This window comes from Drosophila kikkawai, chromosome 3L (assembly GCF_030179895.1).
Source record: "Drosophila kikkawai strain 14028-0561.14 chromosome 3L, DkikHiC1v2, whole genome shotgun sequence".
In the NCBI taxonomy this organism is placed as follows: Eukaryota; Metazoa; Arthropoda; class Insecta; order Diptera; family Drosophilidae; genus Drosophila; species Drosophila kikkawai.
The window spans coordinates 23,644,611-23,671,148 of NC_091730.1; the positions used below are offsets into that span (position 1 = coordinate 23,644,611).

The 26,538-nt window shown below is 43.9% G+C and overlaps 2 protein-coding genes across 3 annotated transcripts; one reads left to right on the plus strand and one right to left on the minus strand.

Moving 5' to 3' along the window:
• The first annotated feature begins 414 nt into the window (after positions 1-414).
• On the plus strand, positions 415-26,538 carry fng (Fringe glycosyltransferase). 2 transcript variants are annotated; one of them, XM_017174856.3, is made up of 7 exons: positions 419-775; positions 6,793-7,206; positions 15,137-15,185; positions 16,270-16,372; positions 24,562-24,700; positions 25,481-25,655; positions 25,757-26,538. In XM_017174856.3, the coding sequence occupies exons 1-7, from the start codon at positions 644-646 to the stop codon at positions 25,990-25,992; spliced, it is 1,248 nt and encodes a 415-aa protein (XP_017030345.1). In that variant the 5' UTR covers positions 419-643; the 3' UTR covers positions 25,993-26,538. The 2 variants fall into 2 exon arrangements, with proteins under 2 accessions (XP_041631245.1, XP_017030345.1); XM_041775311.2 differs by lacking the exons at positions 24,562-24,700; positions 25,481-25,655; positions 25,757-26,538 and adding an exon at positions 16,424-16,555 and having other exon boundaries at positions 415-775.
• On the minus strand, positions 23,231-24,582 carry LOC108080201 (uncharacterized). Its single transcript, XM_017174857.3, has one exon. It carries the CDS (start codon positions 24,467-24,469, stop codon positions 23,327-23,329), a length of 1,143 nt encoding a protein of 380 aa, XP_017030346.1. The 5' UTR covers positions 24,470-24,582; the 3' UTR covers positions 23,231-23,326.

Consider the following 26,538-nt stretch of genomic DNA (forward strand, 5'->3'; position numbering starts at 1 on the left):
ATGGATCGATGAATTTTGATTTTATTCAATCAGATATTCATTAACTTTTCTATTGAAAATAGAAATATAGAAAATGATAGCGCGGAAGAATTAGTTTGAACACTCGGTAAAAGTCGACGGCCTATTGATGAAATGTGGACTGCAGGGTACATAAATATTGAATAAATAAACAATTGAATAAATCAATTTATAAAATTAAATAAGCTAAAGTGTCAGCACTGGTTCCCGCCAACCTGCTCCCGTTGGAAAATTGCAGTTGCAGCGGCCCACGCTTCCAATTGGAGCAGCTTGGGGCTCTCTCTTACTCTCTCTCTCTCTACGCGCTCTCAACCCCTGCGCCGTACTGGTCTTTCTGGTTTCTGGTTTGTTTACGATTTCAGCTGGAAGAGCCACCAAGCGAGCTCGGCTCCACAGTGATCGCCAGTTTTCCAACCAACTTGCACCGAGCAAGACCTGTGTGCGCGCGTGCTGGAAAGTGGTGATTCAAAAATCCCAGAAAACTTGCGAAAAGTACGAAAAGTTTCGGAAAGTGTGATTGCGAAAATTTCGAATAGAGCAAAACCATAACGAAACCATTGCCACAGTGATCGGATCGATATCGATAACGCGATCGCATCGATGTGCGCGTAGTGGTGCGACGCGTATGATGAGCCTGACTGTGCTCTCGCTGCCGCAACGTTTCAAGCGAATCCTACAAGCCATGATGCTAGCCGTGGCCGTCGTCTACATGACACTGCTGCTCTACCAGAGCGCCTACGGATATCCGGGCATCCAAGTGAGTTCAGTGGGAGATTTAGTGCGGTCCAAGTGCGTGGCCGAGACCGGGACAGAGACCGAGACCGAGACCGAGACCGAGACCAAGAACCTCGAGAACGGCAAAAACTGTCATACGCGACGGCGGTGATCTGCATAAGTTTGCCCCACACACAATTTGCATGATCCCCGCCGATTCCTGCTCCTCCGGTTCCCTGCACTTTCATAAATCAACGACGTTTGCAGCTGCGCATGCGTCCGGCATTCGGCGTCCGGCTCCGGCCGTTAAAAAACCTTTTACGCCCTTGCCTTGCATATAAAACAGTTTCGGGTTTGACTTTTTTGTGCGATTTTATACACTCGCCAAGAGGAGTACTTAAGGCATGATCAGGAAGGAATAAATAGGGATTTTAGAGTATATAATCTTTTTTTTTTAGAATCTCAAGAACTGTGTTCATAGATTTTTAAAATTATAATGAAAACGAAATCTTTCTATAAAGTTTATTTTTATATTGTAATAAAAATACAAAATAAAATCAGGAAACTAAATAATACAAAATAAAAGGGACCTTATATAATATACATATATTCTGGATACTCCTTTTCCTATTTAAGAATTTTGTAGTAAAGAAAATATCTATATCCTAGTAATTTCCCTAAATTCTGGTAAGGTCAGTGAATTGGATATAAAATTTCCATAACCAAGTTTATTTTACTGTATTCTGATCTTACCTATTTCTATAAAATAAAATTTCTATAATATGGGTAAAACAAAGCCCATACATATCCTTTTAACTCTTAAACCAGTTCTAGTAGTCCTTTTATAATAATTCGGTGCTGAGCTTGGTCAAATCAGAATCAGTATATCCTGCTCCTTTGAAGAGTATACCCAGTTTCAAGAGTTAAAGACCCTACCTTCCATTACTGTATTATTTTTTTTTTTTGCCGTCGGCATAGCGTCGCCAAAGCTTTCAGTTGCTTGATTCCAGGGTCTGTCAGGGTTCTGAGCCCAGTCTTGTCTGCCCGTTTATTATTGTTCTCCTTTTTACTTCGGTTTTGCATAAATTTTTGTGTAATAAAATATTGTGTGCTAATATTACGAACGTGAGGCCACAAGGAGGCGAGGGATCCCAAGGAGGAGGTGGGAGCCAGGCGGGAAAGGAGAGGAGACGTCTCTTGTCAGTCGCATCGCAGATAAGAAATAGTTGAGTTCTGTGGGAATTTGCCAACAGCACCTCGAGTTGCACCTGAAAATAGTACAGGAATTTTGGTCTGCATTCCTACGACACCTTTGATTATGATATTTTATACCCGTTTTGAATACTCTGAAATCAGAGCAACCCACTTAGGTTTGAATGGATTTTATATTCAGAATTGTGGTAAATATATTGCGTTGTAGTAAACTTTAGCTTTGTTTTTAATTGATAAATATTGTTTACTATTTATCATAAGCCTTGTCATGAGAAATGAAAAAAGTCCCCTACGAATATTAAACAAATTGACTTGCTTTGACAATAGGTTTATTCCCTTTTCTTGGATCAGATATCCAAGCTAAAACGTTCTTCCCCCGTGGCAACAAAGTTTAGAGTTTATAATTGAATCAGCTCTTGCATCCTGTAAATATCTATGTAATCCCAGCATTTCACCTCCTTCCTGTTTCTCAATTTGCAACTCAATTGCCCAACTTCTGCGAGCTTGTATGTGCCCCATACTCTGGAATATATTCGCATGCTGCTGCTGCTTCTGGAGTAATTAAAAACTTTATGTTGTTTTAATTCGGACAACGTTGTTGATGTTGCTGCGGGTCTTCTGCTGTTGCTTTTTTTTTCTGGAGGTCTAACCGGAAACTCGACAGAAATTAGTGCTACACACATCGCTCTACTAAATGCTAAAATGCTGAGCCGGATTAAAAAACTGCCGACAACTGAACATGGAACTGAGTGCCGGTCGTTGTTGCTCTTTTCAATTGAAGTTCTTCCATCATTTTCAGCCATCGGAGGTCTGTGACTTGTCCCACTTAATTGTTGCTGTTGTCGACCACAAAACTGCATGCAACGTACAATTTGCTTAATTTTTTTTGCATTTTATTGAAGTGTGTTTTTGGTTTTTCAGTTTTTTTTGTTAGCTGGTTCCTAAATGTTGCGCAAAAATGGCTGTTTGTTGACTTTGCTTGTTCGAATTCCTCGAACTGTTGAACAGTTGACTGGACACAACGCCACTAAACTTGGGTATTCGGCATTCGGCTGATAAAGCAATAATTTTGAGATTAGCTGGAGGGCAGGATAGGTACCCCCAACTACACCCTACTCCACCCAGTTTCAAGCTCCAAGTCACAGTTGCCAGTTCCCTGGTATCCATGTCTCATGTCCAGTTTGCAGCTCACGTCGCCGGGTCGCCATGTCGCGTGTGACTGACGCATAAATCATAAACGAAATGAATAATAATCGTCAAACGATTTGGTTGTTTATGAATTTGTTTAAAGTGGCGCGCCGAATGGCCATTATCGCTGATTGATTCGAGTTTGTTGTTGTGAGTACACATAGAGATATGGCGATGTATCACTTGTATTTAACTTTTGAAATTAATAATATTATTTGGAATTATAAAGTGGGAAGCCAGCCCAGAAATATAATCCATAAAAATTAACCATAAAAAAAGGAAAGAAGTTAGCTTAATAATGAAAAAATAAATGTTGCCGTAATTACCTAGAATATTTTAAAGTTTAGTGAATTATTGAAACACTTAAATATAGTTTTATATAGGTAGTGGACTGAAAATTAGATATATTAAACAATTACCCAATTCTCTGCTTCTTCCCATTGTTGTTTTTCCAAGTGTAGGGTAAATACATAATAACATTAACAAACTCTTGAGTTGAGGAGCATGCAAATCAGCTTCAGGAAGGCAACACAGCCAAGAAGCCTTCCCAAAGACAAAGCAAAGCCAGTGACGAGGTGATTCCTGTTTTTGGCCAGGCCAAGAGCAGGTGCCTGCGCTTCCCATGGCCAACCGGCTGCAGCTGGCAGCTCCAGCTCCAGCATCAACTTCAACTCCGACTCCCTTTCCCTGCTCCAAACCTGCCTCCTGTTTCTTGTTCACATAATCGGCCCGAAAAAGTTGACGACATTAAGCTGCAGAAGGCGCCTGATAAAAGGAGTATCTGCAGCTGGGCTCCCGACTATCTGGGGAACCGAGCATCCGAGTATCTCGCTATCTTTTGGTGGTCGCTTAATTGAGCCTGGCTTGCTGGCTGGTTGGCTGCTTGTGGGCATCTTATCTTAGATCCGTATCTTACGGATAATATTGTTAAACAGCATTTAATGAAGATTTTCCCGCTCGCCCAGCTGGAGTCGCGTCTTTTGATTGCATTTCTGTGGGGAATGCCTTTGATTTCTGATTTCGTATTTCGGGGGATCGGGGTCTCGGCTGATTTATGCTTTCCGTTATGGGACCAGAGTTTAACTCAATTAATCACCGCACAGGTCGCTGGAGTAGATGCCATTTGGCGCCCTTTCATATCACTCGCTCGCACCTCGCCGCCCGATTCTTTTGCTCGTTATTAATTGACAGGGAAATGTTTATAAACATATTAATCACGCGGCTAATGAAGCATTAGTCATTCGAGAGTGGGCGTGGTGGGGGGCAGCGATTGTGCGAGCGTGTTAAATTTGTTTTGGGGATTGGCCTCGCTTTGTATCTATCGGACTGCCTTTTGCCCCGGTACTTGTATCTTGTAGTTCATTACACTGGAGGAAAAGCAGCAGGGAAGATATAGAAATAGAGAGAGATAATAATTAAAAAGAATATATATATATTTCATACATCCTTAAGATGTTAATAATGATATAATCTAGTAAAAGTTAAAGATATTTTTCTTTAGAATATTAGATCTAATATTTTTCTCTGTGTATTTTTTGTATCTTGTATCTGGCGGAGTGCGCAGGCGGCCTGCCAATATGGGCACATGTGTGCTGTGCTTGTATCTCTATCTCCATCTCCATCCCAATCTGAATCCGCATCGACTGTCGCTGTATTTGTATCTGTATCTATGCTTGCTCAGTTCCATCACGTTCGAGTAATTCGCAAATCCCACAAAAGTGTCACAAAGCATGGCTGTTTGTAGTTCGTAGTCCGTGTACTTGATTTGCATACTAGTACGGGCATTCCACTTGCATCATGTCGCGGATTGGGAACTGGCTCACATTCTAATCCAATTGGATCCGATCCAATCCGAACCTTGAATTTGCGGAGCCAGCTTAATTGAAAGAGGCGTTCACCGCCGACGAACTTATATAAGCCCGCTCGGTGGCTTTCACTGTTTTTCAGTTATCCGTTTTCAGTTTCCAGCTGAATCCCTCACTCAAGTCACGACTTCGTCGCTATCTTTCTTGGCCAAATCGCGCCAGTGATTTCCCATACTCGCAATTTCTGCGGCGGCCAAATTAATATTTCAACATTTTAATTGCCGCTGCCTCGGCAGTTCCCAGCAGTTTACACCTGCCACTGTCATCATCTCATCGCCGTATCCCACTCCCATTCCCATTTCCTCATTAGGGAGCTGCCATTATATTGAACACCGTTTGGCTGTCGATCGTGCGGCAATAAAATTCTATGAGCCCCACTTTGTGGCCCGCTATCGACGATACAATATCGTGTGAAGCAATATAAACCAGCGGGGCTCTATATATATTCTCTATACTTTATTCGGAGCGAGAAGAAGAGATTTACCTGACAAAAGAGGGAAGCTAGTGCTAGATTTATAGCGGAAGTTGCTATCCAACTATCCGATTTGCATATACAGAAAGGAAAATACTACGGAATGGTCACTTTCGGGAAAAAACATGTATTAAGTGCCTTAATCTGTTATTAATTAATATCTTTCCATAGTAAATAATATATATATTAAATTGTAAGAGTATGTTTTATGTTGTTAGTTATTAAGGAAAGCAATGTAAGATTCTTGTCTCAGTATAGATATTTTTCGAAATTTTTAGCTTGTTTTATCCTAACTATACCCATTCATATCAAAATTAAATTTACAAAAATGTAAAACGATTTTATAGCCCTTCGTATTTTTTTTTCTGTGTGCAAAGAGAGCAATTCAATTGGTCTTGCTTTTTCCCAGGGTATTATCTATTCGAGGTGCTTCCCAGCAACCATTATCTGTCCGCCTCAATCAGAGCAATCCACTCCCCACCTGTCCCCATTCCGGGGACGGGCCATTAAAAAAGCACTGGGGAAATCTCCGCTGCGAAGAAGAGCAATTGAAGAATCGCCGACAACAAAAGCAAATGAACCTGTTATCAGTGGAAATTAATCAAGCAGTTCAGCTCACTCCGGACTCGAAGCAATCTCAGTGCCCCTTCGGATCCCTATGCCATCGCAGCAGTTGCAGTGCCAGTCCCGATCCCAGTTCAAATCCCTATCCCAATCCCAATCCCTATCCCGATCCCGGTCTGTTTGCTCTTACTCAGCATTTATGGCGGTGTTGCTGTTGTTTATTCTGCTTGCTGCCGCTCATTTGTTTGCCATTGTTGTTTGCCATTGAAGTTCGCCTTTGTTTGCCAGGTGAAAATGCTTGAAGTAGTGGAAAGGTGAGGTGAGGTGAGCGGAGGAGAGCGCAGCTGAGCTGAGGAGTGGGAGTTCCCATTTCGAGTTCGACTTGGAGTCGGAGTGTCTTGGCTAGCGCGAGGGCGTCTTCATCTTTTTATTGCCCTACGTGCGATTTACACAACAAATTTACATTAGCCCTCCCGCCACTCTTTATATTTCAACGGGCCAACACTGAGAAAAAATAAGCTTATAAAAAATATGTTTAAGCTCTATTATTTCTAATTTTAAAAATTTGTTTTATACGAATATCCTTCTTAATTAAAATATCTTCGAATCTTTTTTTGAAAATAATAATTATTTACAAGTCATCCTTAGTTTAAGCTTATAGAAATATATAAATTTTTTATCGAAAATAATGCATATCTTTTAAGGTCTAATTGTTTCAAGTGATAAATCAAACACTAACATAAACTTATCTCTCTGCAGGTGCCCCACAGCCAGGTGGTGGATGGTGGCCTGGCCAGTGAACCCGTGACCACACATCGCGACCAGCTGCTGCAGGAATATGTGCAGTCCTCGACACCCACACAGCCGGGAGGCGCAGGTGCCCCGGCCGCCTCACCCACCACGGTTATCATCCGGAAGGATATCCGGAGCTTCAACTTTAGCGACATCGAGGTCAGCGAGCGGCCCACGGCCACGCTGCTGACCGAGCTGGCTCGGAGGAGCCGGAACGGGGAACTGCTCCACGATCTCTCCCAGCGAGCGGTGACTGCGACGCCCCAGCCGCCGGTCACCGAGCTGGATGACATTTTCATCAGCGTGAAGACGACGAAGAACTATCACGACACGCGGCTGGCGCTGATCATCAAGACCTGGTTCCAGCTGGCCCGCGATCAGGTGGGTTTCCCAATCGATCTGGCGATCCGTTCGTCGATCGATCTCCGATTAGTCGGAGCTAATTTCATGGCGGCTCTTTTGGGTGGGCGACAATTGGCTAAGTGGGGTGAGCCCCAAGCTGCAAAGGTTGGCCAAGATCCTCACCTGGAGATTCGGCAACTCTTCTGACTTGGCTTGGGGGTTTGGCTTTTGGCTAATTTGCATAATGAGTTTTAAAGCTGATTTGATTTGATTTCGTGGCTGCTCATCGAGGTATATTTATGATTTCTGTTTCGAATTTAATACGTTTTTTTTTTGGCAAACGCTTAATTGGCCATAAAAATGTCTTCATTCATTTGGGGCTTAACTGGTAGTTAATGGCCTTTGAATTTGCTTAAAAAAAGTAAAAAAAAAAAACGAACTTAAACGATTTGTGTTTATGATTTCATTGAGTGCTAAACCTTTAAATTAAATCGAATTCCATCGGCTCAATGGGCCTTTTGTCTGGGTGAAAGGATTCGTATTTATTTGTGGGTTGTGCTGCCAGTTGCTGACGCTGCTCCGAGTGCCAACTTATGCAAAATCACGCGTCACAAATGTGTTTTGTTATTGTTTACACAAAACTGCACTCGTCGCCGGCCAGTCACAACAGCAGAGGCAAAGGCAACGGCAACACAGAAACAAAACCAAACCAAAAACGAGAAAAAACAGAAAACACAAATAAATAACCCCAGAGGGACATGACAGAGTGCTCGCCGTGTATGGTACCTTTTTTGAAAATTGTAAAAATGCTTGACGAGCACGTTTCCACGGGGCTTGAGTTCTTTTTTATTTTTCCTGGCTGTCATATTTGCAAACCCCTCAGGAGCGGCAGGACTAAAGGCGCGGAATGGGGGACTTTTAGCTAGAAGCGGCTATCGTTATCGGTATCGATTGGCAGGCGACCATATAGAGCAGCAATTTCCACACTAAACGTGGAACAACATTCGCCGGCAACGAGCTCAGTTTGGCAGTCAGCCGCTCAAGTTGCTCCTGCACTTGCAACCAGCAACATTTCCCCCTCAGCAACATGTATCGCCGGGCAACAATTGATGGAAACTCTTGTGTTGCTGCTGGGGCTGCGATGTTGCTGCTGTTGCACGTCATTTGCTGTGTGGTTAACAGCAATGTGGAGCAGCGACAGGCAACAACTTCGAGTTGCGTTCGATTTGATTGGCTCTTCAGTATCTGAAAACAATTTGTTGTAATTGCATGTTGTTGTTGTCTATCAGTTGTTATTGTTGTTGCTATTGTTGCTGTTGATTAATGTTTGGTTTGTTGTTGTCAAGACAGCGCCCATAAAAGGGCAAAGCCTGACTTGGCGAACCCGATGTTGAATTGATGCTCAACTTGTTTTTGTATTTGAGAAGAATTGGAACTCTGGGTTTTTTGTAAGAAAGAAGGCATTTTTTTTTTATTGAAAAGAAAACTGTTTTATTTTCTATTAGGAGTGCTCAGAAAACTAAGCTACAAATTAGTAAAAGAAAATTACCTTGAGTTGTAGATAGAATCATAATTTGATTGCTAAATTTTAATAGAAACTTAAAATACCAGCAATAGAAACAAAATTGCCTGAAAATGGAAAATGAAAAGATTCTTATTATATAAAGATAACATATGAATTACTCTAAAGATGCTAAGTATAGGCGGTTTTTTTAGCTCGATTCTGTTTAGTTAACTTCCGCAAATGCTGAAAAACTATTACAAAAACTAGGAGTGCCCCGCAAAACTAAGTATCTTGGCGAAATCTGTTCGAGGTCATGCTGTCATTCAAAAATCCCGAACACCAACTGCGTTTGCCATTACAGATCAAGAGATCTGGTACTTGACAAGGCACCCAGCAAGACTCCCTTCCACCTCCCCTTGGCTTATCGGACGTTTGATGAATGATTCAAATTTTTCATGCTTACAAATGAGCATAAATTACTGTAAACAGTTTTGGCCAAAACTGGAGAGCCGCGGCTGCAGCAGCTCGACTTTGATTGAATGCCCCGATGCGGCTTAAGAGGGGGAAATCGCTTTGCATTTGGCATTCGGTTTTTATTATTTTTCCTCTTTCCACTTGGATATTTTCCGACGACCTGGACTGAACTGACTTGGGCTACCGTTTTCGAGCAGGTTTTGCATTCGGCGATTTAGCGATTTGCATGCACTGTGCGGCGGCAGAGCAGTGGCAGTCGAAAGTCTGCGGACGCATGTCAAATGTCAGCTCGCTGGGATCTCCGAACTCGGACTTGACGGCTTGTCCACGGAGTGTTCCTGTGGGTGGCTGTCTTGCTTGCTTTTATTTCTATCTTGTCTCTTGATTTACCATTTACTTTTAATGAAGCTTCAGGCAGCTTCAGTCAGCCTCAGTTTCAGCTTTGGTTTTGGCTGCCTGACTTATTGTTTGATTGATCCGCCAGTTTGGCGGTTAACCAGTTTCCTTGGTTCTGAGGAAAACCAGATTTGCCCGAAAGCTTGTCGCATTTTATTAGGCCCACATATATATGTATGTACTTGGTGCTCGCGCCGCTCGGTCCCTGGAAAAACAATGTCGTAAAACTCTGTTAGACAAGTCCCCAGTTGGGGCTATTAAATTCATAACGCGCCATGTCCCACAGTTGCGGCTTAAATCTCATTAACTCCGGCTCCTTTGCCGGCATTTCTCCACTTGGCCGTCTGAATCACTTAGCTCTCGGTTCTTGGCTCTGGCTTCTCTGGTGCCTCGGTTCCCAGTCCACTGTCCGGGCCCTGTTTCTGGGCATTTTGGACGTTGACAGCCAGTCCCAGCCGGGGCCCCAGTGATGAATCACTAAATGGGCAACAGCCGGAGTCCACTGAATGTACATTTAGTACAACATAACGTATTGTACACCATAAAAAATGGGTAGGAAAAATATAAAATAATATTTTAGTCGTACAAATTATAACTATTTAAATTAATGTGTTGGCAAGTTACTAAATTCTTAAGGAATACAGTTTACAATATTTTAGAAAAAGTGTTGATTTGAGATATTTCTTCATATCTTATTTAATGTGATCTGTTCTTCATAGATTTGAATACTCATTGACTGAAACCTATATAGATTTGAATATTCATTAACTGAAACCTATACACCATAATGCTCACTCAATGAAACATAATTTTTTTTTTTTGAATCTATAAGTATACCTATATTTTTTTTGTTGGTGTCTTGTATTTGGTTGCGTCAGCTGCTCATAAATAAGGAAACGGCACTCGTCCGCCTCAAAAAAAACATGAGGGGCAAAAAACCAAACAAGAAGGACACTTGGTCCGATCTCGTTGTCCAAGCTTCTGAGCTGTCCCCACTTTGATTTGCCTTCCCCGGAATCATGAGCATGGGCATGCAATGCCAATTAAAGCCCAATTAATGACAATAGTCAGCGGACGAACTACCGAAAGTGTGCCGCCAACGCACAAGATACAACTCAATGCAACAGATGTTTGTTTAGTACAGTGCGTTTTGAAAAGGTTACTGATATTACAAGAGGAATCTAAATAAAAGTAAATAAATCTAAACTAAAGTAAATATTTCCAAACGGTTTAATAAAAAAGAATTATTAAATTAAAAATTAAAATTAGTAATTGATTTTGACTAATTTCAAATTGATCTTTAATTCAAAGCTATTTTACTAAATAAAAAAACTTGGTTTGTATAAGACTATTTTTAAACATTTTAGAAACATTTTTTCATAAATGAGAATTGTACAAAAATGTAAAAAAAATATTTCTATTACTGAAAAATATTTCTCTTGAACAGCATACAGGAAATACTGTATTTTTGTTCAGGAATCATAATTTCTTTTAGAGGAATTTCATTTTCTACACGTTTAGCTTAATTTGTTTATCAGATTCAGGTTTAAATTTTTTCCTATATTCCCTACGCCTTACACTACTTCCTCGCACTGTATAAATGCGCATTCATATCCATTTGAGCTTTATCATATAGTAACAGCCCGTGCCTGAACTTTGTCGGCGGCCTCTGTTTTGTTTGAGTTGTGCTCTCAATGCTCTTCAATTGAATTCAATTCGCAATAAATTGGAATTTCAATTGTTGCTATTTTTCGCCGGCGGCGACACAATTTCGTCAGAGTTCTTCCATCAACCAACATGCCACATCCACCGGTCCGCATCCACCTCGTCCCTCTCGCGTTTTAATCCCTCGGAGCCCGCATCGAACTTCCTTTTTAATGGATCGCTCGTATTCAGTTCATATTTGCACTGTGCATATGATGCCCTTCGCTCTGTTTATCTGCACAGAATTCGATTTCAGAATGTCCCGCTTGATTGGCTCTTAATCACTTTGCCATCGCATCAATTGAATGCCGAGGGGAATACCTATGAGTACACAGACTACATCTCCCTCCGTCTATTCTCGATTCCAGCCGAGAGTTTAGCAAATCACGTAATTGATTCATTTGCTTGTTTCTCTGGCGAGCATTTAACACTCTTGTATTCCAGGTGCCCCGAGGCAGCTTCAATTCTCAGGTGAAGACGAAGGCGGGAGGTCAGGTTTTTTGGGGGAGAAACAAACTCAGAGAGAAGGCCCGAAAACCCATAATTAAAATCTCAGTCTTTGTGGTTTCGTATACGAATAGCTGGAGAAGATTACGCAGAATGCGAAACGCCCAGATCTTGTGGTCGCTTCCTGAATTGAGCGATGCGTGCGCCCCAGCGTTGATGAGCCTATAGTTATGAACCTATAGACTTACGTCTAGGAGGGGGAATGTCATCTTTAACAATAATTTATAGATTTTAAATTGTTGTAAAAAGGGGTATTTATCAAACAAAATAAGATTTGTTGTCTTGACTCTAAAAACTTGGTATGAATTATATTATGGAGGTCAATATATTTCAATTATTAAGTTGGGAAAATAATAATAATTCATCAATAACAATACCTACAAATTTCTGGGAATTGAATGATTTATACTTGTTCCTTATTCAAAATCAAAGTATTTGCATTTTCGAGATTATTGCCTTAATAGTTGATTTTTAACAAGATTCCTTTTATTTTTAAAACTTTTTTGTTCACTTTGTCTTCGTTTTATTGCCCCTGCAAGTGCACAAGTAAAATGGATTTGCCATAAAAAATGCAGATAACTAAATTTGATGGGTTTTTTATTGGTTCCCAGTAATGGGAAACTTCCTTAAGTCGATCAATAAAGTTATCTGGCGGCAAGTTTAATGGAAGTCTTGACGAAATTAGTCACATCTTAAGACTATTCATTTTGGCAACTTTCACTGCACTGGACACAGTTTTTGGAAAGCATATCCCATGGCCCACGCCTCCTTACTCATAGATTATAGTTTCGGCCGCTTTTCGTTTGGGCCTGGCCAATGCAGAAAAATGCAGACAAAGCCGCCGTTTCGCTGTGCCAAAGCGGTTGGTCAGGAGCCGTGGTGGTGGTGGTGGTGGAGTTTGGGGAGTCGAAGCTGTGCCTGGTCTAGATGTAAGGCCAGCTGCAACCGCAGACAAAATGCGCGGCTAGCTGACCGCACCCCACGTGCTTCCAGGTGAAACTGCTGCAGGGGCAGGGACACGAGGCGCGATCGGGGAGCACAAGGGTGGGCATTAAATTTTACACTGCACAAGCGGAAAACGCCAACAGGCAGTGGCCAAAAATACTGAAATACTTGAATGGTTTCGGCCAAATGGTTGGCCGCAGTTGCCTTTGGCCCGCAGCTGCAGTTAGAGACGCAGACGCCATTGAAAATGTGCTTTGCTTGTTGCCGGTTTTCGCTCGGTTTTGTTTTTCTGGCCCAAACACTACTCAGTTAGCCAAGTGGAGTTGTAGTTGTAGCTGGAGTCGGAGTCAGAGCCGGAGTTGGCGGCCAGCTGGTGTGTGTTGGCTTGTGCTTTTCCTCGGCCGCCTTATTTTCTGCCTGGCTTTTTCCCTCTCGGGCGCCGAAAACATAACGAATTGTTGTGGCAATCGCTTCGTTCCGATTGAGTGCATGCCACGCCATGGAAATCCAGTCAAGCTGCCCAGATTTTTAGCTCCCAAGTGTTGGACAAATTTATGAACTTTGGAAGTATAATCCATAATTTGGAAACACTGGGAATAGTGGGTTGATAAGACTGTTGAAGACGTAGTAACGGGGGTTTATAAGGTTAAGCTGAATGCTAACAACAAATTAAATTATATTATATATGAATCGATCTACACATCGCCGCATTTCCTCAATAATATCGAATATTTTTTTTACAAACCCTTTACTATACAATATTTGAATGAAATGAGTCGTTGTGCTGATCATAAATGAACAATTTGTATATGAAATGTAGCTTTCTTAAAGACTGGATCTTTCCTACAATCGATTGACCTTAATTTCTCCAGATTCTCCTATACACTTTTCTTCCAAACTCCAATTCTATTTACCCATTTAGTCGAGTAAAAGTCTGCACTCCTTGCGGCATACTCCCTGATTTTGCGAGTCTCTACATTTCCAATCGCTGCTTTCAATTAACTCGACGTTTTAAAGAACTCTATTTATGGGACAGTTCCATCAGAGCGGCCAAGTTTCGCCATAAATTTGCGAAACACGTTGTAATGCTGTTTGTCAACAGTTGGAGCAGTCACATAAATTAAAAGCTAGTCAAGTGCGGACTGCAACTGCAGCATCAGCATCAGCAGCAGCAGCAGCAGTAACATCAGCGACAACAGCAACAGCAACAATGGGAGCAGAGGCAACAACAAGCCGGCAACATGGTGTTAACATTTTTCGCCCCAAAGCGGCGGAGCACATCCCATCCCAAAGACTCGGAGAAAAAGTGGAAAAAGTGAGCTGGAAAAAAAATCTCGTAAAAATCCATGAAAATTCAAGAGACGAGGAGACGTTGAAAAGTTTGCTGCTGCTGCTTTGGTGTTGCTGGCGTGCTCGTGTTGCTGGTGTGCCTGGTGTGTTGCTGTTGTGTATAAAGAACTCCAACTGCAGGCGAACTGCTGGCAAACGTTGACTTTCTAACTGTTACAAGTCGTTGCTCAAAATGCTTGCGGAGCGGGCGTATTGTTTGCCCAAGTTGTTGCCATTGCCTCTTACTTCCACCAACAACAGCAACATGGCCAACAGCAACACGGCTAACAACGCCGTTCGTGTAGTTGTCAAAGCCTTAAAACGATTTTCGCCTGATTTGACACAAAGGCAAAGGCAAAAAGTTATTAAGGCCCCGGCCAATTGAGTTGTTCGGCTAACAAATTTATTAGGGCCAAGGGAGATAGATGTGAAACTTGGCCCGGGGGAATGTCGCGAAATAGATTATGCCGAGGTTTTCGGTGAAAGCCACTAATGAGAGAGAACTCTAGTATTTCCCAGGGATGCCTTACGAGTTATTAATCGACAAAGAAATCGATATTAGGCCTTTACTCAAAAGATCTTCGATTTATTGTTGATAGGATCGGTATATTTACACCTTCTTTTTTGTATATTGTAATGCTTAGTGAGAGATTTAAATGTAAAATTAAACAATACATTTTAGCAAACATAACCAGTTTTTCTTCTCTCCATATACTACCCTGAAATAGTAGTGAAAGCCACTAATGAGGAAATAGCACCCATTAACTATATAGTACCTCCTGAGAATTCAGAACCCTACCGCAGTCAGCGATGCATAAAAGGCGGACTCCGAGTTTCTTGTGTTGGCTTTTTGCTTGAGTTATTTCTTGGACCGCTTTCGAAGACATCAGGGTGTGTGGGAAATTTCTTATCTGATGGCTTGTAAGCTGACCAAACGCGTTTTTTGTCTTCGAATAATTATGCGGCTGAAAAGTAGGCTCAAAAGAGCGGCTCCGGAAGATTCCCATGATACGATTTCTTGTAATTTACATGAGCCACAGACAGACAGACAGGCAGGCCTACCTACATTTATGCAAATATCTAACTTTGATTGCTTTGATTCTTTTGCAGACCTGGTTCTTCACGGACACGGATGATCACCACTACCAGGAGAAAACAAGTGAGTAGAGGAAGCCATTACTTATTTACCTGACCCGTCCGATTTTTGCCCAAAATTATATTTCCGAGCGCGGGGGAAGACAGCAGCGAACGAATTTATCACAAAAGAAGAAGAGCCTCTTACCTGGCCAGGCATAGCCGCCGCCGACCTCTTACCTTTCGAGATCTTTACTCTCCAGGTTCCATAAGCGATCCCTTTCGTGGTCCGTTCTCAATTTAGTTTCACATCAGCCGACTGCCACGCCCCCAGCACCGCCTAATATTGGCCACTGTCTGGGGCCAACTGCCGAAAACCGATTAAAGTTTATAAAATCCACGAGAGCAAGAGGGGGGTAAACAGCGCGCGGGGTAGCTTCATCACTCACCCGCATTTTAATTGAATTGCAGTTTGGGCTGCGCTTCGATTTTCAGTCTTCACAGACTTTAATTAAAAAAAGTTCAAATTTCAATTTCGCCCCACAAAAAATTGTATTTCATTTTTGCATACTCCGGCAAACACCGAACGGAGAAGACAGAATCCAGAGCCAAGAACCAACCTACAACCAAAGAAGAACAGAGCCCAGACGATCTCAAGTTTCACACACAGACTCCTTGGTATTTTGATTAGGCCCCATAGCTGGCCAAAAGGATTCGGCTAAACACGCTCTGGGATTTTGAGTTATGTGCGGACTTGGAGCTGGAGCTGGACAAAGGATAAGAGCTCCAAGGCCCCGTTGTCTTGTGTTTAAATATTTCAAAAATTTTCATCCAATTAAGGCGAAAAAGTTTTTGTGCGTTGCTCTGCTTTTTCACTTCTTTTTTATTTTTATTTTTTATATTGGTGAGTTGCGTTCGCTTTTTATTCCCCGCCTGCATCTTTATCTTCGCCTGCGACGACGACGGCGGCAGCTGTCAAACGATACAAAATGTATCCGTTGGATATGAGCGGCATTCTCGGCTAACAAGCTACTGTTCTGGGCCCGAAGTTACCCGGCCATTTAGTTAATTAACATAGAAGTGGGCCCTTCTGTTCCCTGTTGGCCAGCTTAATTAACAATCTTTATCAGCCCTCTCATCTCCGCTTCCTCTCTTCCCTGTACTTCCAGAGGGCCATCTCATCAACACGAAATGCTCACAGGGCCACTTTCGCAAGGCGCTCTGCTGCAAAATGTCTGCCGAATTGGATGTCTTCCTGGAGAGCGGCAAGAAGTGAGTAATAATATAAATAACATGATTTAAACTATATTTTCCGTTTGATAGATTATTTTATTGATACAAGAAATACCTTTTCTGCTTTTCAAATTTTATGGGAATGCTTTCAAAGTACTTCCTACAAGGGTCTCTTAATGTACTTATTCCTGCCTTTCTTTTTACTTTATTTTTCCCTGAAAGCAAATATTAAATTATGACTTAAAACTCACTGTACTGAAAGTAACACTTAGCAGGCAGACATTGGCCACGTTCAAGCCTCTGAACCTGTGAACTGTATACACTTCCCCATTGATTGGAAATCCATACGTGTGCTCAGCTTCAATTTCATGCAGAATTATGGCATTAGCTGGGGAGTTAAGAGGTCATGTTGCAAGTTGCCTTTGCAGCAGCAGCATCAGCAACGTCTTCTGGTTCTCGTCCCTGTACCTAAAATGTTGTCATATTTGCCGGCTTAATGTTCATTCGATGCATTTCTGGTTAACAACTTGAGGGAGCAATGACTCCTCGTTGTGGTTCTTACTGTAATAATAGACTTTAATGCTTTTAATAAGCGACCGCAGGAGAAGCCCATCATTCTGTCCATGGGCAGCGTAAAACACCCAGCTCCCAGTTTGTGTTGCAGCTGCCATGCGTTCTAATTTGCGCAATTAAGACGCAGCAGCAGCAGCAGCAACATCAACTTGCAGCAGCAACATCCACTCAAAACTTGTCCAGCGACCGCAGCCCAAGAAAGAAAAGGAGCGGACCAGAAAAAAAGACACTTCAACTAGCGCCCAAAGGAGCAGCCTAGGAATTCCTCCTCCTGCCTTTGCTTCGCTTATTTGTAATTACACTGAGCAGCGACTCGGCAGCAACAACATCATGAAGAAATCTAGAACAACTCGGACATGCTTGGACTCCAGATGATGAGGAGAAGAGGCTGGGGCCTGGATGATGACGATGGCTGAATGCCTGGATGGCTGCTTTCATCTCAAGTTGACTTGCCGTTTTGGCTTAGAACTTGAAACTGTCATTATACGAGCGCGGAGCATGCAATCAATAGCGACTGCAGCAACAGTGCGCCTCAGTGTGATGCAGCAATGAAACAAAATAAATGGCCAGCAATGAAAATGTGCAGTTATGAGGCAGTTGCCCCATCTCCAGCTCTGGCTCCGGCTCCTGTTGCTCTGGCTCTTGCTGGTGGGTCCAAAATAAGTTTAAGCAGAAGAAAACATCGCTGAAAATATGAAATGGTATCAGGTGGCACAGGAAACTGGCCGTCCGGGCATCCTTCTGGCTGATTGGCAACGTTTAAGACTCGGCAACAGCGGCACCAGCGACCAACACTGGCCGGAGGAACCCGGGCACAACATGAAAAAGAGGTTAATTAACGTGCATTCGAACTGGCAATTATGCCACGCTGCTTTGCTGCTCTTGCTGCCTGGCTTGTATGCTGCTGTAAGCTGCCCTGCTGCTTTGCTTGTTGCTTTTTACAGCCCGAATGTTGGCCGTCATACGCAGCACGGCAGCAGCAGCAGCAACATGTTGCTCATTGCGGGAATTGGTTTTTAGGCAACCGTGGGGTGTCCGCGCGCAAAAAGTAGCTCTATTAAATGCAAATCTCGCCAGCTCTTTTAATTGCATTCTCCGTCTTGGCAATCTGAATTTATTTGCCATAAAACATGAATTATTTGGCCCACTGTGCGGCGGCCGGGGAAACGCCTTTCGCTCGCCTTGAATGGCTAATTGCAACCGCTGTCGGTGTTGGGTATCCATTATAATACCAAACAATTAGTGCAATTTAATTAAAATTACAACAATAGCAGCGGCCAGCAACTGCAAGTCATAGAGAGACAGACACGGTCAAGAAACTAGGCGATGACCTGGCCCGTCACTCAAGACTCCTTCATTGGGGGGAGCTCCCACTCCAAAACTAATCCAAATTGAACAGCACCGACAGCTACCATCAATTATGAACAGTGGCACATACAGAGAGAAAAATTGTTGTTATAGGAATATATCTGAAAATGCTTCTATTGATATAAATGCAATAAGACTTTTCTCCCCGTGTAAAAATTCCAGGCCACGGAGGCGCCAAAAGTTCGCTGTGCCCCCACTGTGCGCGACATTTGCTTTCGACTCGCAGGGCTGGGGCTTAGGGGAATTTATTAATTAGTTTTGTGTGTTTTTTCGACTCTAAATTCCTTTCTCAAAGCTGCCTGGCCTAATCTCTTTCGATTTATTTGTTTCAAGTTCTAATTTATCTCCGGCTTCGTGTATGTCTGTGCTCGCCCGGGTTCGTTGGGTGTGTGGCCGGCCACACCTAAGGTATCCAGCAGATACTGAGATACCCAGATACTCGGGGCAAATAATAATGTGTGCTAGCTGGCAAAACTTGTCAGGCAATTGTATAAACGTCCACTTATCTGATTGCAATCCGAGGCTGAGGTTCCCGAGCCCGTGCCCGTTGCCCTTCCCTGTGACGCATCTTGTGGATACAGATACACACATCTTGTGGATACATCAGACGACCGGGCACGTTTCGTAATCAACATTTTGACACAATAAGCGCCCCTTTTTTTCGGGGCCACCAGACGACGACTCGGGTGTAATTACAACACGTATTATGCGTAATATTCACAGCATAAAATGTAAATGGGGCAGGGAAATGGTGCCGAAGGATGGTCTCCACTGGAATGGGGCATCAATCAAGTCGGCCCCGATGATGGTGATGTTAATGCTGCATGCCACTTGGCTCTGGATATGGATGTACTCTGGATGTGGATTTATATCGGTCTGTGGGTGCGTGGGAATTCGATTCGCCCGCTTTCGATGCGGTTCATCAATGAAATTTCCCAGGGCAAGGCGGCCCCTTTCACCCTTTATATTAGGTTCAGTTAATCCCACACTGAGTCGTAAAATAATAGAGGGAAAGAGGAGTTGCACACATTGGGTCTACTTACAGGGCACACTTGCTACAGTGAACGAGAGCACTGATACATACCACACTCTTTGCAAGTTTTAGACTGTCTCCTCTTTATTTTTATATATTGACTATTATTCTTTCTCCTCAAACAGTTCTCACCCTTTTAGTATTCACTCTACCGAGCATTCACTGTACATCCATCTAAGGCTGTGACATTTTTAATCGCGGTTTTGATGTTGCAGTTGCAGTTGATGTGGCTCATGTTGATGTTGCTGCTCCGTAATGCACTCGCTGATGGGATTTTCCTGGGGCGGAGTGGCGCATATGTGAAAAGCCAAGCCAGATGCTGCCACACTGTTTGTGTGAGAAAATTTTCCCCCGTTTCCATAAGTTTTTGCGGCCAGGGGCAACTATTTATAGAGAGAGTGCGAGAGTGAGAGATGCGTGTGAAGCCGCCAGTGTTTTCCCCATTTTCCTTTAGGGGAAGAAGTACCAGCAGCGCACTCAGCGCGACACTTCCCCAGCCAGTTTAGAAACGCATCAATTTCATTTATTTGCCACTTGTGGCATCAACAAACACAGCCACGACACCACAACAATCCCAATTATTCAATTGATTCCGCGGAGCCCAGGGAGAACGTGCATATGTTGACATTGTGTCGCGGCTGCAAAAATGAGATCCGAAATCTTTGTCAGAAATTGTGGCAGCGGAAACGGGCAATTTCACGGCAATTGCAAATGCAACTGCAACATCAGACATATGTACATTTGTAAAACTATATATGAGAGTATATGTACATATATGGAGTTTGACTAGGAAATGCAATTGCTACTCCACATCCGGGAAGTGGCTTTGCTCTACATTTCAATTAGCGCCTTCCCAAGCACACACCCACACTGCCAGCCACACTCAAATCCACACCCATTCGCATAATCGCCGGCAATTGCCTTCAATTTGCGGGCTCAAGTGCGAGTGTCCGCCAGCTACAAGACACAAGACCCAATATACTCGCACAGGGCCTCAGAATTAATGATTTGCTTTGTCAGGCTCGGAACGACGCCAGTTGACAAATGCGTTTCAATTGTTCGCCAACAGCCGCTCAAGGAGAAATGCTCGTGTATCTGCGCAGGCGCACGTCTTTCTTAATATCTGACTCATGTGCAGAGCAAAAAATGAGGGAGTTTTGAAGAAAATTGAAGAAAAAATGTTTTGAAAAGCTGAGTTCTATGAAAGGCTGATATAACCGCCACAATCTTGCATTTTGATAGTAGTAAAAGCGAAAAAGAGTATACAAACAACATTCTTACCTGGTCTTAAGTGACTTAAGATCAACTTTGGGTAATCTAACCTATTTTCAGGTCTCAATTTCTTATTCTATGTTCTCTCAAATGAAGATAGATCTTCTTTAGCTGAAGATATTTAATGGTAAGACCGAAGCATAGTGTACAAACACTTTTTGCTTTTGCAATTTGTGAAATAAAATGACCTTCTTCTGTCAAAAATACCTAGATCTTGATTATACTTATAGAAGTACTTAACACAAAATCAATGACAATTTGTCTTTACAACTAGTTACCTTAAATAAAATCCAAATTTTGTTCCCTATGCGCTCTCCGAATGGAAAGCATCGAAGACTGCATTCGAAATGGAAAGATTAATTTCCCTTTTCGGCCGGAGATGCAGTCGCCACTCGTGTGGCTGTTGCCCTTGTTAATGAGGCGAGCAGTTCGGTTGACTTAAGTGGTTGTGCGGCGGCTGCTGCTTAATGTAAATATCTTGTTGTCTGCCCCCACAAAAACAGACAGCGAGATAGAGAGGGAAAAAAGCCAGAAACACAGCCCAGACATCATGACACATTGATTTGTATCAATCCGCGAAGCGAAACTCGACTCTGGACAGATACTTTCTGCTGCCTGGCCAGATGACAGCTGACTTATTGCTAATTGCAGGAGAGCCTCCAAGGAGTGAAACCCAAACCCAATCCGAGTAGCCCAAAAACAAAACGAAACGGAATGAAATCAGTTCGTCATCGTCGTCTGCCGGGTTTTTGGCGATCGCTTATCTTTTCGACCGGCTGTCAAAATACTTTTAGCGCGGAGTGTGCGCTCCTTACTATGTTGCCTGGCCTGCCTGCTGCCGCTCTCGCTCTTAATGCGAAATCTATTAAGCCCAGGCATCGGGGCCTGCAACTCGGCATATATCTCCAGATATATCTCCTTTTCGCCCGACTTGAAGTGCCCCGTCAATCATTTTTTATTGTGGCCCCAGACATAAACTCATTTCGCCTGCAATGTGGATTGGAATGGCCGCCAACGCCCCGCCAGCGGGTTTTCTTCAGAGGATTGGGATGTGGCTGTGTAGCGGGTGAAAGGGGGGGTTGAGTGTGGGCAGGGGCTAGGGGCGAGGGAACGCAGCTGGCAGCTGATCGAAATCTGCCCACATCAGCAGCATATATAACTGAAGCCGGGTCGGAGCTAAAGCAAAAGCTTTGGCAACGGCAGCCGCGGCAGCAGCGCGAATAATTGGAAAAACGGCTATGGAAATAAACTAAAGTTTGCACTCGTTTCGCATTTCAATTTTTTCTCGGCCAACGGCCACACACTCAGATGCACTGGGAGAAATTTGCCTGATTTTATGTAAAGATAAAGAGTTTAGATTTTGAATAAGTTAAGACAATATAACCTGATGCAAGATTTTAGTTTTTCTATTATTTATAAAAACAAAATCTTTCCAATATCTTACATGTTACCATATTTTCCACTACAAAATCATCTTTAATCTTTGGTTAAGATTAAATATTTATTTGATTATTCCTTTTTTTCTCTGCATTAAGAAGTGCAATCCGATGCAGAGATAATCTGAGAAACAGAAAAACCGGCAGAGCCAAACAAACAAACAAATAAACAAATAGTTTCGAAGCAGAGAATCGGAGAAAAGCCACCATCAGCGATCCCCGAATCGATAACCCGAACCGGGGGAACAGATGGAAACACCAAATGAAAACATTTTCATAAATGCCAAAGAAATCAAAGACGGGGGCTGGCGTTAATTAAACGACATCGAACATAAAATAGCGGCTAGGTTTCAATTCGGATGGAAAAACAGGGGAAAGCAGCTGCCAGCAGCTGACTGGGTTATGCTCTCTGCATAATTAAGCAAATTAAACGCGCATTTTTATGCGTCACGAAGACTAACAGCGCCAGGGAATGGTAGTATTTATACTATATAGGGGCAGGAATCGGGGAGTTGCGGCCTTTTCGCACAGGTATCGCATGCGGCAGCCGCAACAGCAACAGCAGCAGCAGCATCAGGCAATTTATGAATGCCAGGCTTAGGAGTAGTTTCTTCTGCTATCCGACTGCCACACACACACACATCCTCCATGGCCCCCTCGCACCTGGTTACAGTCGCAGCTTATGCAATAAAAATTATATTAAATTACCCAACAGACTCAACGACAAGACAAGCCAATCCTCCAAGATTCAATTCGATTTTATTGAATACTTACGAGCTCAACGAAAGTTGCGAGCTTAAAGAAAGGTGCCTGGATGGCCGAAGATAAAGATACTCTTTGGGAATCATAAAGGGGTTTTTAAATAAAAAACTATACAGGTTAAATATCGAAGTAGCTTAATCACTGCTCTAATAAGGATAATTTACCATTCGTGGTTAGCATTCCTAGAGTATGATTTGCAAATCACTCCCTAACTATAGTCGGTCATCCCTTCCCTCGACAGAGAACCTGGGCGACCAGGATGATAATGATGGCCAGTAGAGAGCTGGAGCTGGAGCTGGAGCTCTCAGCTGCGGCCGCTTAATGCCATCATTAGTCCACCGCCGGCTACCGGATATGGCTGATCGTTTGTCACTACAAAAACTGCAGCTGCCTGGGCAGACTCGCGGATCTTTATCGTGCCCTCGGCCTGCGTCTCCGTAATTGCAATCTAAATTAGTGCACTTTTTATGCGGCTTAACGGAAAAGGCCTTGAGAGGGGCCGCATATGCTTTATTGGCTAAACGAATCGATTTGGAACAAACATGGGTGTTATTGTACAGCCAGATTGGACACGCAGGAGTTGCGAACGCCATAGAGAATGTCATTAGCCTCCGGCAGCTTGCACACCTTGTCCGTGGCCGGGCGGCTGAGTCGCTCAGCCAGGACACTCAGGTCCAATTTATTAACACGCACCATCAGCGTTGGCTCCTTCTCCACGGCGCGGCACACCACGCTCTTCTGGCAGTTGGCCGCCGCGTTGTAGCCGCGCCTGAGAGGAGCATCTGGGAGGACACCAATGGTCTGGGGACCGACATCCGCTCCCACCTGATTGCTGTTGCAGGAGAGGCAAGTCAGACCTGTGTTTATGAATCCTGCTGCCCGCGGGCACTCGTCCTTGTCCTCGAGGAGGTGCAGCCTGCGTTCGAGGTCGTCGAAGCGGTCGCGGATGTACTTCTTCAGCGCCGGCATATGTACCTTGTCCAGCTTGCTGTCCAGCATGTCCTGCAGCTCCTCCATCGTTCCGATAAAGGTCAAGTTGTACTCCTGGACGAGTTTTCTTATGCCTTCGATCTCCACCACACACTGCTTTACCAGCTCCAGGCGCTTGTAGAGCGCCTCAGTTTTCTGCAGGAACTCCTGCAGACTGGCATAGAATTTGTCTAGCTTCCGGCCCATCTGGTCCATCTGGTCGATGATCGGGTTGGCTATGTACCGCATCAGCTTCTTCATAAAGTCAACGTTGGCCAGCAGGCTGCAGGCGATTTTGTTGTCCTCGTCACAGGTGGTGCAGAGATCCTCGCAGGGCGAGGCGTACTGCTCGGCATGGTGGATCCTGAGCTTCTGGTCCTTGGCCTTGTTGCAGATGCGAATCTGCTTAAAATGGCACTCGAGCTTGGTCTCCAGCTGCCGGATGCGCTGCTCCATCAGCTGCACCTTGTCCAGTTGCTCCGAGATGGGCACAATGGACTGCACATCGAAGGCCAGCGGGGAGATCTTGGACTGCTCTAGGATCCGCTCCATGCACTTGCCCTCGAAGCCACTGATACTGACCACGTCCTGCTGGCAGTTGAGTTTCTTGAGGAGCACATTCAGCAGGCTGTGGAGCACGGCCACGTTGGTCTGTGTTAGCTCTGGCACCCCGAGGGCAATCCTGGTCAGCTCCTCCAGCGTCAGTTCAACGTGAACGGGCATTGTGTAACAATAATTATGTGAAATATTTAGAATTAAATGTAACTTCCCCTCGGAAATCTGGTTTGGTAATGTGTATGTCTGTCTATTTCCAGGTGGTTCTGTCACTTTGACGATGACAACTATGTCAATGTACCCAGGCTGGTGAAGCTCCTGGACGAGTATAGTCCCAGCGTGGACTGGTATCTGGGCAAGCCGAGCATCTCGTCGCCGCTGGAGATCCACTTGGACAGCGTAAGTGCAAATGCCTGTTATTTCTGCATATTTTCCTATATAGACTTCGTAATTACAAGTCCCACTGCGATCGATCGCCTTTCTCCATCTTCTGGCCGGGCCCAGCTCGATCCAGCTTGGGCCGCGGCAGGCCGTTATTTATGTGGCCACCATGGCCATTTGTCTATGCCGCCATTTGGCTTCCAGCTGCCAGCGCAAGCTATCATTAATAACCGATATGATCTGGCGCGGCACTAGCAACGGCAGCAGCAGCAGCCCCAATCCCAGTCCGAGTCCCAGTTTGGCTCCGAATTCGAACTTGTTTCTGGTCCGCGCCATTTGAAATATGGCCAGCTGATCCATGCTCCAACGCAATGGCCAGGGTTGGCATGGAACCGTAAGCCTTTAAGCCAACGCTCCACGTAGAGCGCCCTGATCGGAGCTGCATGCATAATTAAGAAAAATAATATGAAAAAACCCCAAACTTTACGCTTCATTTGCGGGAGAGCGAGAGATCCTGTCAGGTCTCGGCTTACGCTTTGGCCAGACCCATGTATTAAGTTTCCACCTCGCACATGTCCATTTACATGGTCAATTAATCAGGCCAGCTTGACTGCTCGCTTTTTTTTCGGCTCAGTTTTCCCTGGGCCATTGCCAAAAACCAGAAAGCAGAGCCAAAAAAGTCGATATTTATTTTAGTTTATCCTTTGGTCCAGTCTTTCTGGGCCATCCTCCATTCATGAGCCAGTTCTTCCGTTAATCTCGTTTCTCCCCTTCCTTTCTTCTCTTTCGGACCAGCAGAAGAACACGACGACCAACAAGAAGATAACCTTCTGGTTCGCCACTGGCGGCGCTGGCTTCTGTCTCAGCCGGGCCCTGACCCTCAAGATGCTGCCCATAGCAGGTGGCGGCAAGTTCATCAGCATCGGCGACAAGATTCGCTTTCCGGACGATGTCACAATGGGCTTCATAATAGGTGAGTTCATTCAAGGATAATACTCTTCTTTAGCTGAAAAATCTTCTGTATTAAAAGAGCCTGATTTTAATATATACTTCTACTCTTTCTTCCATTTACAGAGCACCTGCTCAAGGTTCCGCTGACTGTGGTGGACAACTTCCACTCGCATCTGGAGCCCATGGAGTTCATCCGCCAGGATACGTTCCACGACCAGGTGTCCTTCAGCTATGCGCACATGAAGAACCAGTGGAACGTGATCAAGGTGGACGGCTTCGATCTGAAGACCGATCCCAAGCGCTTCTACTCCCTGCACTGCCAGCTCTTTCCCTACTTCAGCTTCTGCCCGCCCAGATGAGCTGGGTGACCGCGATCCTGATCCGGATCTGGATCCCATTTGGCTGTTGCAGGCGCACGTCTGCCGCCGGATCGGTTGTGAACCGATGGGGCAGGCGTCTAAAAAAATATAACAAATCTCGCCACTGTGATTTAACATTAAGTGTATAAGGTATACGAGTACGAACGGTTCTTTGTGTATATATAGCGGCTTCCAGCTCAACAGATGTGCTTCCTAATGGTCTAAGTTTCACTGTAGCTCTAGGTCTTGCAATCTTCCAACACACTTCCAAGTGCTTCCCTATAGCGTTACACGGCCCTGTTCCGGCCGCCTTAGTTCGTAGGTAAATTAATGGTCTAGTCTATGTTTAAGTTAGCTTAGCTCCAGAGAGACCGCTTGACCCTCTGCTGTGTAATACTGTAATGCAGTCTAATGAATTGGCCTAATGTAGCAATACGCGTGTATATAGTATAGATCTAGGTGCTCAGATCTAACCAAGAAATGTTTAAACAAGTTTGTTAATTTTTAGTTTGCTTGAATAAAACCGAATATATTATTAAAAAATTA

Coding starts and splice junctions, on each gene's coding strand:
- fng (XM_017174856.3), top strand. CDS start 644: ATGATGAGCCTGACTGTGCTCTCGCTGCCGCAACGTTTCAAGCGAATC. Junction 15,186..16,269: donor CCACTACCAGGAGAAAACAA/GTGAGTAGAGGA, acceptor CTGTACTTCCAG/AGGGCCATCTCATCAACACG. Junction 25,656..25,756: donor CACAATGGGCTTCATAATAG/GTGAGTTCATTC, acceptor TTCCATTTACAG/AGCACCTGCTCAAGGTTCCG.
- LOC108080201 (XM_017174857.3), bottom strand. CDS start 24,469: ATGCCCGTTCACGTTGAACTGACGCTGGAGGAGCTGACCAGGATTGCC.